The 12,768-nt window shown below is 55.2% G+C and overlaps 1 protein-coding gene across 17 annotated transcripts in view; it reads right to left on the bottom strand.

The window, feature by feature from the left end:
- Positions 1 to 12,768, bottom strand: part of HDAC11 (histone deacetylase 11) — a 37,887-nt gene that overhangs the window by 20,197 nt on the left and 4,922 nt on the right. For all 17 annotated transcript variants that reach the window (XR_011427156.1, XR_011427161.1, XR_011427160.1 and 14 more), the window contains 3 exons: positions 3,100 to 3,216; positions 2,042 to 2,084; positions 221 to 297 (listed from right to left, as the gene is read on the bottom strand). Coding sequence is in view for 9 of the 17 variants with exons in the window: in XM_070238416.1 (XP_070094517.1) it covers positions 221 to 297; positions 2,042 to 2,084; positions 3,100 to 3,216 (237 nt within the window). In the remaining 8 variants the exon portion in view is untranslated. The remainder of the gene's footprint in view (positions 1 to 220; positions 298 to 2,041; positions 2,085 to 3,099; positions 3,217 to 12,768) is intronic.

The following is a 12,768-nucleotide window of genomic DNA, read 5'->3' as shown; positions in this document are numbered from 1 at the left end:
TGGTGAGGCGACAATGCCCCCCTTCCCTCACAAGGAGCGCAGGACAGAGTGTGAGATGTGGGTGTGAGTCCCAGCCCGGCTCGGTGACCCCGGCGAGCTTCCCGATTCTGAGCTCCAGTGCCCTTCTCCAGAATGCGGGGTGAGAACACCAAATTGGGGGGGAGTGGGGGATTCCAGGGAGGGCTCTCGGAGGCGAGCCCCCACACGCTCTGGGGCACACCTTGATGGCGAGTGTGATGTCGGCATAGGCGCAGAAGCCCCCGCCCCGGTCGCTGGAGCAGTGATGGAAGCCGCCACCTGCGGGGGGCACACACACGGGTGTGGTCAGGGCCAGGCTCAAGGACTCGGCCCAGGCACTCCCGACCCCTCTGTCTCCCTAGTGTCCCCTCCCCGCTCAGCTCCCAGGAGGGCTCCTGCGGCTCCAGGCTGGAAAGAGAACTGAGTACCTGGGCATGTCACCATCCCTGGGGCAGAAGACTGCTCTGCCCCCATGGCCACCCCTGCCCAGAGCAAGAGACCTCTCAGGACATCCTGACAAGTCAGCCCCAGTACCCGCCACACCCCCCAAGGACAGGAGCTCACCCTTCCCAAGGCAGAAAGCTGCTCCTTGCCCCAGAGCTGGGTCTGCCTCCATGCGATGCCCCATGCCAGGAAGGGGCGGTCAGGAAGGACCCCCTCTGCTGGTCATGGCAGCCATAGGTCCAGCCCCCACCATCCCCCAGCCCTGAAGCCACAGCCTCAGAGCCCCAGTGCCTGCAGAGACCCTTCCCCCTGCAACCCGAGCAAGAACCTGAGTTGCAGCGGCCTGAAATGGAGCCTAACAACGGTCCCATCTGTCAGGGTGAAGCTAGGGCCCACGGACACAAGGGACTTGCCTCCCCCACCACCCAGGAGGCCATCATTGGATCATAACGATGAGATAACAGCCAATAACAAACTCCTAACCTGGCACTGAGCTCGCTGAAGCCTCCCCACAGCCCAGGGAGGAGCACTATTATCATCATCTCCATTTTACAGATGAAGAAACTGAGACACAGAAAGGGTCAGCAACTTGCCCGGGGTCACACAGCAAGCTAATGGCAGAATCAAGATTCAAACCCAGGCTGGATCAGGACGTGGACTCTTAACTTCCACCAGGCCATAACACCTCCCATGGGAGAAGGGGCAGCCCGGGTCCTTGTGGGAGCCCTGCTGTAGACACGCAGGGCATGCATTATTCATCTATTAGTTCAGCAGAGTGTCATAACATCATGGTTATGCCAGACCTAACGCTGGGCACGTGGTGACACCAAGGTGGAAGAGACCCAGCCCTTGGCTTTGCAGAGCTCACAGGCAAAAGTGGGGGGTCCCTCCTATGGCGCTCTGAGCAAACTACTGAGCAGGCCTCTCTCAACATCCATTTCCAAATTGATATGATGGCACTGACAATTATGCCCAACTCAAATGAAAGGCCAGAGGGGACAGGGCTTGGCAAACTGTGAAGTGCTGAGCCTCCGTGAAGGACAACGACAGGGACAAGGAAGACTAATGTAAGCAGCACTCCCGTGAGCCAATCTCATAGGCGAGCCCATGGGACTGGGAAATGCTGGCCCCAGGACCCCTGAGGGGGAGGTGGTACTGACCCTGGGTCTGTCCACCCACCACGACATGACCAAGCCCCCAGAGGCTGTCCAGGGCCCAGGGGACTGACAGAGCCTTCCAGGGGAGCCTCTGAAACTCTACAGGTTTCAGCTCCATGCAGAGATGCCCAGCACATGGCACAGGCTTTCTGGGAGTGAGCTCTCCATCGCTGGAAGTATGCAAAGGCAGGTGTGGGGAGCCACCTGGGGAACTCTTTTAGATAAGGATCCCACACCAGATGGAGGCACGGGTTGGTCCCTCCCAGGCACCAGGCAGCTGCACACCCGCCTCCAGACACTCACTAAGGAGGCTCAGGGTAGCTGGGGAGGAAGCACAGCCTCTGACTCACAGCTGCCACCTCCGGGGTCCCCCTGCCCCTCCCTGCCCCCAGGACGGCCAGGCCAGGCTGGCCAGCACTCACCCACGTTGATGGCCCAGCCTCGCTCCACGGCCAGCTTCCCCGCCTTTGGAGACAAGCACAGGGTGAGGGGCGCAGACAACCGATTCCTCCACGCACTCATTCACTGATTTACTCATTCACTCCACAAATGCCGTTCCAGCCGGCTCTGAGGGGAGTGAGCTCCGAGGTGTGGGTCCAGGAGGCACCTGCCCCCGGCACACTCAGACTCAGTCCCAGAAGCCAGCACCAGACTGGCGGGCACATGAGATGGACGGGGCATGAGTCCCTCGGCAGTTTGCGAGGAAACTGGGAGAAGTGCAAGTTAAGTACTTATGATCACACGGGAGCTGACAATGATTTTAATGCGGGTCTCAAAGGGAAAAGAGACAATTTCTTAATCACGGAGATACAGTCAACCGAATACAGAGATCCTGCAGGAAAGCGTAGTTTTGGGCTGACCAGTAAAATTCTGATAAGCTAAAAACAATGTACAAATTTGCAAAGCTAGAAAGACACCGACAGGGATCACTAGGTATGGATCCAGGTCGGGTGAGATCATCGTCCATTCAAATCCAAAACATCCCTCCACCTCCAACCAACGCGGCAGCCTGCAGCTAATTTTAAAGAAAGCCACACACAGGGTGCGAAACACAATTCTGCCATGCGCGTTTTCACTGCCGCACCCACGCACCCACGACGGGGCGAGGGGACCATCACCCACCACTGATGTCATGGGGGTTTGGTTTTCCATCTTAAAGTGGAGCCCATCAGAGCCATAGTTGTAGGATACGCCCTTAGGGGAATGGGGGTATATCTTACATACCAGCCAACACAGTAACTCTAACAGGAAGCCGGGGGAGAAACAATGAACTCTAATGTCCCAGATGGGGTGGGAAAGGCTTTGGGAGAAAGGGTCATTGTTGCTGGATTTGAGAAATGTTTAGGGTTCTGTCCCACTGCTCAGTGGGAGGAGGCCATTCCAGATCAAGAGCCCAGGGCGGGCCAATGCCAGCGGGGGCAGCAGCCCGGGTGTGGGGGTCCCCAGCCCAGCCATTCCTCCAGCCTGCCTGCCCACCTACCATTATGGTTCCTCCTGTCTGGGTCCGAAGGGGCTTCAGCACCTTCCTCTGCACAAGGAAGTTGGGGAGGAAGATGACAGGGGGGATTTCTGTGATGGTCGCGACAGCAAAGGACCACTGTGGAGACAGACGCAGGCCATTGGCCTCCCACTGCTGTGCCCAGAGCTCAGAGGCAGCCGCTGGGAAGGCCGATTCCCTCGAATGGCAGTTTCAAGGTGCCCTGCTGAACCCCGGTCAAACGCAGGTCCTGTGGGAGGAAACAAGAGCCCCACCCGTGCAGCCCCCAAGAGCTCCGGGCTCCGGAGAGAGCAGTGACACTGAGCGCTTTCCTTCAGCTGTGTCCGCCCAGATCCCTCAGCACTCCACAGCCCTCGGCTGCCCTCGTGCGCCCACAGTGAGAGCTGCAGAGGCCTCCGAGGCAGCCTGCAGACCTGGACCCAGCAGCCACACCGGACTGGGAAGGGCCGGCACGGAGGCTCTCCCTGCAACGTCACACAGCGAGCCCCCGATAGAGCCAGGGCTGGGGGCCAGGCTCCTGCTCCCCGGCACAGCGCGGCCTCTTCACCCACCGGGAACTAGACTGCTCTTCAGAAAGGGCGCCATGCCTTCGTCTGCGCTGCAGGGCGGGAGGGCCTGGGGCGCCCGCAAGGCATCTGCCCCAAGGGCAGGACACAGCCTTCCCTGTGACCCCCCCGGCCCTGGGCAAACGTCCATGCACCCAGATCCAGAACCGTCTCCTGCCTGGCTGAGGATGCACCCTGGGCCACGCCCTGCTCCCCACGGACCCTGGGCAGGGCCTCAGAGAGGCCAGGGCACTTTGGAAATGTTTACTAAGTGCCTGCTAGGTGTCAGGCCCCCAGGGGGGCTAGTGCTGTCCTCACTCAGGATGGCTCACAGCCCAGTAGGGAGGCGTTTACATGCAATGTGAGGAGAAGAACAGGGCTGGCGGTGGCCAGAGAGGCTTCCTGGAGGTGGTGACATCAAAGCTGAGACGCAGGGCGAAGAGGAGTTACCTAGGTGTAGGGTCAAGGCAGAAAGACGACTGTGGGCAGCAGGGAGAGACCAGGGTGCTGGTGCAGGGTGGTGCTCATCATGCAGGCCGCCTGCCAGCGAAGGCTCTGACAGCTTCGGCAGGGCAGCCGGGAGCCATCACACAGTGATTCCTGAGCTGTTCTAGGGGCAGCAGGGGCCCAAATAGGGAAGAAGAGCAGGAGCAGCCCCAGGGAGGATGATGAGGGACTGGGGCAGTGGAGATGGGGGCGGTTAACAGGCAGCATGTGGGGCACGGGCGGACAGAGGGGTCCAGGATGGAAGGCTGGAACTCAGGACTCCAACACGGGGATGGCTGAGGGCTGTCCTGGGACGGGGGTGGCCGGACGCAGAGGTGCCCAGGGGGCCGAGCAGAGGAGGTTACAGGGAAGGTGAGCACGGAGCGGAGCTGAGGCTGTGAGGGTCCCATGAGACAGAGCTGGGATGCATGGCCACTGCCACTGGGCTGGGGGCTGGGGACAGACCCAGAGAGGAGGCAGGGGCCAGCTCTGCCTATCGTCACAGAATCCCACCGCCCCACAAGCCTGGAGTGTGGGAGGCGGGGAGCCACCGTTTCCTATGAATAAATGAGTCAACAAACAGATGTGCCCCTGCAGGACATGGGAAGTCACACCTCCCTCCCGGGGCAAGCCAGCAGGGGACAGAGACTGAAAGGCAGTGAAGCCTCTCCCAACCTGCTCAGGGTCCAACACACACACACACACCCCCATGAGAACCGCAGTTCTCTGAATGTGCTCCACAGCAGCTGGCTATCCCTGCACTCCATCAAGGAAGGGTTCCACGGTCAAATAAGTTTGGGAAACATTGCTTATGCTGTACATCTCTTGGAAATTCATAGCCCACTCCAGCACGTTAAAGGCTCTGACAAATAAAAATGGCAAGCAATAGGATATATTGGAGTATATGAGGAAACCATTTGGTATAAACCTAATTCGGCCTGACTTTGTTTTTTCCACAAGGGCCTGACTGTGGCTGTTGAGCACGCATTGTGTATCTGCTTAGACATTTCCTATGGCCAGAACAAAGGCCCTTGAGATAAAGGTGCAACTTCCCCCCACATTGGCATTTCCTTAGGGATAAGCGTCTTTCCTTAGGCTAGGAACTGATTGCTGCACTCACCTTTGACCACCCAGCTCACCTGTGACCACTCAGCTGGAGACAACAGACTGCCACCCTGCTGTGTTCACTGAGACAGAAGACCTACCTGCTGTTTCCATCAATCGCTGTGTCGACAGAGCAGTCTCGTGACTATTGTAAAAGGGACATTTCAATCCTGTGTGAAACATCCTCTCTGGGGGCATATAACCAGTCTGTGCACCCCACTTCTTTGGTGCCCTTTCTTCCTTCAGGAAGAAAGGCCCCGGGTTATAATCCTCAGATTTAAGCTCAGAATAAACTCACCCAAATTTTCATTTATAGATTGGTTATGGATTATTTTCGTCGACAGCTCTGAGAACGTCTGCGTCCTTAACTCGGCCTCTCGCAGCGTTTCCCAAACTTCCTGACCACAAACCTCTACCTGCCCCTCTGCTTTTCACGTAACACGTGCCCACCTTTCGCAAGCTGCGGAATCGTGGGACGCACTTGGGAACTTCTGAGCTGGAGACTGAATTTTACACGGCCGGGCATAAAGTCACCGGAAGCACGTATAGGACTCAGCCAAGGGGACCCGCTCCCACAGGAGAAGGCACACGTCCGCCAGGGGTCCAGACCTCCGACAGTGAGATGGGGCTGCGCATGCCAGCCTCCCACTCGGCCCAGCTGCAGCTTCCGGGCAAGGCAGGGACGAGGCCTACTGAGGCTCTAGACGCGTGCCTTCCAGCCCAGTAGCTGCCAGCCACACGCGGTTACTTGTGTATAATTTCAAATTATTAAAATTTTTAAAAATCACGATTGTATTCCTCAGTCACACTAGCCATATTTCAAGTACTCAAAAGCCACATGCGGCTAGTGGCCACTGGACTGAACATAGCCCTTCTGGAACATTTCCCTCATTGCAAAAAGTTCTGGCGGACATGGCTGGTCTAGAAAAAACCATCAGTGCCCTTCTGGAACATTTCCCTCATTGCAAAAAGTTCTGTCGGACAGGGCTGGTCTAGAAAAAACCATCAGTGCCATGTGAAAAATAAACAGAGACATGGGCCAGACTGTGGCTGGGCCCCGGGGCGAGGGGAGAAGATAAGGGAGGTGAGGCTGTGGGGCCTGGGTAGGGCAGGCCGTGTGGTCTGAGGCCTGTGACAGCTCTGAGAGGTAGATGTGGCGGGGGAGGGAGGGCAGGGCGGTGCCACAGCATAGGCCACTGACCCTCTATCTGGGGCGTGCAGCAGGCTGAGGTGGGGCTGCCCCGATCTGCCAGCGGGTCAGGTCCTCTGAGAGCCTGGCCCCAGGCAGGGGCATCGACAGACGGGCTGGATTGGGGGTGGGGTGGGGACCGGGCTCAGAAGTCTTCCTCAGAGTCGAACTGGTCCAACTCCAGGCTCCACCACTGCTGTGTGCATCTGGGCACGGCCCTCCACTTCCCCGTGCCTCGGTCTCCCCATCTCCTCACCATGCAGCAGGGGCTCCTCCCCACCAGGCCTGGAGTGACGACTTAGACCCATCCGAGAGGCCCATCCCCACCCCCCAATCCTAAGTACCCACCTGGGCCCCTCCACCCGGCCCTGGCCTCCTCTTTCTGCACAGCACCTGTCTCGCACTGAGGTGACAGTGTGTCGCTATTGTTACCTGCCTCTCCCGGCAGGACACCAGCTCCAAGAGGGCAGGCAGGTGCTCATTCTCTGCCATAAGATGATGCTGAGAATGACACCTGGCACACAGCAGGTGCTCCTGGCACAGGTGTCAGTCTTCTCCCAGATCCCTACCTGCACCCCCTCCCAAGGAGGCCACCCCAGCTGCCCCAGCCCAGAAGAACTTGTCACAGTGCCAGCTGTTAAGGTGCGCCAGCAGCCTGGCCTCCTGCTCCTGAAACAGCACACTGCAGAGCTCCCTGCGGGATCAGGCAGAGGCCACGCCTCTGGCGAACCCACATCCGCACCCAGCTTCTCCCCCTGCCCTCTCTGCTCCTCCCCTCCCTTCTGCGGGGCAGCTCGCCCCTCGGGGATCCCCACTGTAGGCTGTGCTCCTCCACGTGTGGTTCCTGGACTAGCAGTGGTGGTGTCACTTAAGAACTTGTTAGAAATGCAGTTGCTCAGGCCCGCCTCAGACCTCCTGCATCTGACACTCCAGGGCAGGGCCCAGGATCTGTGCTGTGACAAGCCTCCAGGGCATTCTGATGCTTGCACAAGTTTGAGATCCACTGCCCTAGGGAACTTGACCTCAGACAGTGCTGAATGAATGAAGGAGCTACGTGGACACAGGGGTTTACCCCGGCCTGATGCCCACCGTCCACCAAAGGGCGTAGGGGGCAAGCTTCTCCATCCCAGGGCCTGGCCAGGTGGCAGAGCTTCCGGGCCCAGGCAGCCTTTTGGGGACCCCACAGACAGCAGGACACGCCTGGGGCTGGTGACACCCTGGACCTATTCTCCACGCACTCAGTGCTGCACGACTCTCCTCTCCAGCCACCTGCTTTCCTCAGATGGACCCCCTACCCTCGGAGGCCCAAACCAAGAACTCCTCTCACCGAAGAGACTGGCCGCAACCCACATGGAGCCCCAACTGCTTGCTTTCCACAGAACTTTCCACAGTGGAAGTGGGAACAAAAGGAGAGAAGGGGAAAAAAACACACAATCATCTCAGTTGCAGAAAAAGCCTCTGACAAAATCCAGCGCCTTTCCTGATAAAACCAATCAAAACTGGGACTAGAAGAGAGCCCCTCACATGACATGGCATTTATCACACACATACACAGACACACACACAGACACACACACACACAAAGACACAGACAGACAGACACAGACACACACAGACACACAGACACAGAGCTAACACCACACTCAACAGTAAAAACTGAAAGCCTTCTGTCTAAGATCAAGGACAAGGCAAGAACGCCTGCTTTTGCCACTTCTATTCAACACGGAACTGGAAGTTCCAGCCAGAGCAACTGGGCAAGAAAAAGAAAGAAAAGCCCTCCGAGTTGGAAAGGAAAAAGTAAAACTATCTGTCTTCACAGCTGGCATGATGTTCTGTGTAGAAGATGCTAAAGAACACACATATACACGCACCCACCCCGTTAAACCCAAGAAATGAATTCAGCAAAGTTGCAAGATACAAGAGCAACGCATATAAATCAGGGGTATTTCTATACACCAGCAACGAACAATCCAAAAAGGAAATTAAGAAAGCAATTTAATTTACAACATCAAAAAGAATAAAATACTTGAGAATAAACTTAACCAAGGAGAGGCAAGACTTGTACACTGAAAACTACAAAACATTGCCGAAAGAACTTACAGAAGTTCTAAATCAATCAAACACATCCCGTGCTCATGGGTTGGAAGATCTAATGTTGTAAAGATGGAAATACTCTCCAAATTCACCCATAACCTTAATCTAATCTCAACACAATCCCTTTCAAAATCCCAATGGCCTCTTTTGCAGAAATGGAGAATCCGATCCTATAATTCAAATGGAATTTCAAGGGACCCCAAACAGCCAAAAGAATCTTGAAAAAGAACCAAGTTGGAGGACTCACAATTCCCAATTTCAAAACCTACTACAAAGTTTCAGTAATCAAAACAGTGTGGTACTGGCATAGGATGGACATACAGATCAAGTGACCAGAATGGAGAGTCCAGAAATAAACCCATACTCTCCGGCCAATTGATTGTCTCCAGGGCACCAAGGCCATTCAACGGGGCAAGAACCGTCTCTGTAACAAACGGTGGTGGAGAACTGGCTGTGCACACGCCAAGGGACAAAGCTGGATGCTCACCTCAAGCCAGATACAAAAACGAACTCAAAATGGAGCAAAGACCTAAACGTAAACTAAGACTATAAAATTCTTAGAAGAAAACAAAGGGGTAAATCTTCATGACCTTAAATTTGGCAAAGGAGTCTTAAATATGACACCAAAAGCACAAGCATCAAACGGAAAAAAAGAGATAAATTGAACTTTGGTAAAATTTTAAAACTTCATGCGGAAAAAGACATGAGTCTTTTTCACGAGCGAAAAGACAACCCACAGAATGGGAGAAAGGATTATTTGCAAATCATGTACTATCCAGAATATATAAGGAACTCCTACAACTCAATAATAAAAAGACAAACGACCCAATTTTTAAAATAGACCAACAGCTGGAATAGATATTTCTTCAAAGAAGATATGTGAATGGCCAAGAAGCACATGAAAAGGTGCTCACTTTCATTAACAACCAGCAAAATGCAAATCACAACCACAATGAGACACCACTTCACACCCACTAAATTGGCCACAATCAAAAAAACAGAAAATAACAAGTGTTGGTGAGGATGCAGAGAGAGTGGAGCCCTCGTGCACAGTTGCTAGGAGCAGAGCCCGTGCAGCTGCTGTGGGAACCCCTGTGGTGGGGCCTCAAAGAGTTAAACAGAATCACCACATGACTGAGCAATTCCACTCTTAGGCAAAAGAGTTGAAAACAGGAACTCAAACGCATCCTGTACACAAACGTCCACAGCAACACTACGCACAAAGGCCCAACGCTGGAAACAACTCAAATGTCCACCAGGTGACGAACAGATAACCAGATGTGGGCTATCCGGACAGTGGAATATTAGCCAGCCGTCATAAGGGATGAAGCACAGATACATGCTACAAAGTGGACGATTCTGGAAAACGCTGTGCTTGGTGAAAGCAGCCAAACCCCAACGGCCACATTATCGCAGGATTCCACGTATGTGAAATGTCCAGAAAAGGGGAACCCACAGAGACACAGATTGGTGGTCACAGGGGCAGACAGGGAGGGAGGAACGGTGTTTCCTTTGGGGGCGATGAAAATGTTTCAGACCTACATGGAGGTGGTGGGTGCACCACACCATAAATGTATTAAATGCCACTGAACTTTACACTTTAAAATGGCTAATTATTAATTTTATGTTATGTGAATTTTATCACAACAAAAAAAAGGGAGGGGGGCCCTCAGGGAAGACAAGTAAGAGGGAGAGAAGCAGGCCCTGGCATCCGGGTCCCCCAGAGACTCTCCGACTTCTGCCCTCCCTCTGGGCCCTGTGCTGCCCTCCCTGTCTCCCACAGGGCTCCCAGGGCTGCGGGGAGCCGTGCCCAGACTTCCCGGGGCACAGGCCAAAATTTCCGAGGTGTCCTTGGCTTCTTTCTCTCGCATACCCAATCTGAACAACAGAAAATCTTTTGTTTCAACTTCATAACAAACCCCAAAGCCTACCACTTCCCGCCAGCCCACAGCAGCTGCTGCCAGCCTAGTCCGGGAGCCCAAGGTCTCACCAGGATTCCTGCAACGACCTCCTGCCTACCGCTCTGCCCGCTTTTGTCTTGACAGCCTGTTCTCATCCATTCTCGTCTCATCTGCCTGTTAAATCCTGTTAAAACCTAGCTCAGCTCATGTTCCTCTGCTTCAACGTGCCCTGGCTCCCACCTCCCTCAGATCACGGCCATGGCCGCATGCAAGGCCCTGTGTGGTCTGGCCCCTGACCATGTTCTCACCCCACTTCTTCCCCGTCTCCCTCCCCTTCCCTCTGAGCCAGCCACATCTGGCTTCCTCACTGTTACTGGCACACACTGAAGCCATTTCTGCCTCGGGGCCTTTGCACCTGCCAGTCCTTCTGCTTGGAATGCCCTCCTCCAGAGGCCCACACAGCCCATTCCCTCAGTAAGCCCCTCCCTGACCTCCCTACTTCAAACTGCAGGCCTCCCCACCCCCTCCCACTGTACTTGCCCCACGGCACCGAGCACCTTCTAACACACCACAATGTTGACTTTATTGTGTCTACTGGCTGATTCCCACCCAAACGGCAGCTCCATCTCTTGTTGCATCCTGTCTCCCCCACACCTGGAACAGAGCATGGTGCTCACAAATACTTGCTGGATACACCCGTCGGAGTACCGCCCAGCCCCGGGCACAAGGACAAGAGGTCAGATCTTTATCGCACTACCCCGCACCCCATGGCAAACTGTCACTAGGGTCAGCAGAAGGCGAGATCCCAGTGCCGGCCCAACCCAACTGCCACCTCAATGGAGCCAGCTGTGGGCCGTGCACACAGCAGGTGCTCAATAAACATCTGTTTGCCTGAATTGACATGATCTGGCAAACATCAGGCTACTGCATCTCCTTCGGTGCCCTGTTTATTAAGCACCAAAGGCCACAGCCGCGCAGGGCCAGGCGTGAGCCCCAGAACAGGGGTGGGGGCAGGGGAGAGGTGGACGTTCAACAGCACGCACAGAAAAGCAAGGAAAAGCACCCTTGAAACCCGCGGCACCTCTCCGGGGCACTGCCGGGGAGCCCACAGCAGAGGAAAGAGCAAAACGCAGACACCGGACCTTCCCGAGCTGCTCCCCAGATGCCAGGCAGTGCCGGAAACGCACACGGGTCTCCTCTGAGCGTCAAGGGCACGTCGCACCACATGCCCTCCCGTGGTACCTGGAACAAGACCCAGCCTCTTCCTACGGCCACAAGACCCTGTGTGGCCTGGCACTGCGGGCCTCCCTGACCACATCACGTGCCGCTGCGTTTCAGGCCCTTCCATCTGGCCACTCAAGTCCCTTCCTCCTCCAGGCCTGTGACTCTGGAACATTCTTTCTCCAAAGCTCCACAGGAGTGTCACCTGTTCTTCATTCTTCAGTCCCAGTGCAAACCTCACCCCCTCTGTGAGGCCCTCCTGGACCACCCAGTCCACATGAGCCAACCTTCACCCTGTTACTCTCTATTTTTTCTTTTCCTTCACAGCTCTCGGCACTCTCTGACATCTTCTTGTGTGGCTACTTCTTTATGTTGTCTTTCACAACGAAAACACAACTCTACAGGAGCAGAAAGTTCGCTTATTCTTTCTGTACCCAGTATAGAGTCAGTATTCGACTCAGATGTGTTGACTGACCAAATACTTCTTCACCTTAGTAGGTGCTATGGAGATCATCGTGTTTCTCCTTTTGCTCTGGCTGCCATGAAGCTCCAAGCCAAATACGCAGCTCGATCATAATCCTGGTTAATCCTTCCAGTTGGCATATCTGAATTCTGCTCCTGCCCTGGACCTTAATTTTCTGCTTGGGACTCTACCTATTAATACATTTTTTATTATTACCTATCACATAGTAAGCTGCCTTTAGGCTTTTGAGGGCCCAAGGCCAGGCATGCAGTCAGCCCGGCACAGTTCCCGTGAAGGCTCCAATGGGTAGGGCTCCAGAGCCCACGCCCAGCCTCATCGTGGCATGCCCACTCCACCCTGCCCCCTACCCTCAGCCTCTGGACTCTGGAAGGCGCGATCTACCGGCCCAGTCCCTGGGCTGTGGACTGTGACCACGCATGTCCGGGCCCCAGGAAACCAGGGCAGCCAAGTGCCGGGCTCCCTGCCAGGGCCTCAAACACCTCTCTCTGCCAGGAGCCAGGTTTCAACATAGTAATCTTTCCTGAGCTGACACTCATGCTCCATCTGGAATTCCCACAGCTCAGGCAGAGTCAGGGCGGAGGGCGACGGCAGCTGTGAGCCGGAACCTGGAAGACCAGATGGGACACC

This window comes from Equus caballus, chromosome 16 (assembly GCF_041296265.1).
Source record: "Equus caballus isolate H_3958 breed thoroughbred chromosome 16, TB-T2T, whole genome shotgun sequence".
Classification (NCBI taxonomy): Eukaryota; Metazoa; Chordata; class Mammalia; order Perissodactyla; family Equidae; genus Equus; species Equus caballus.
The sequence above is the reverse complement of the archived record's forward strand: the minus strand, read 5'-3'. Positions and strand labels throughout refer to the sequence as shown.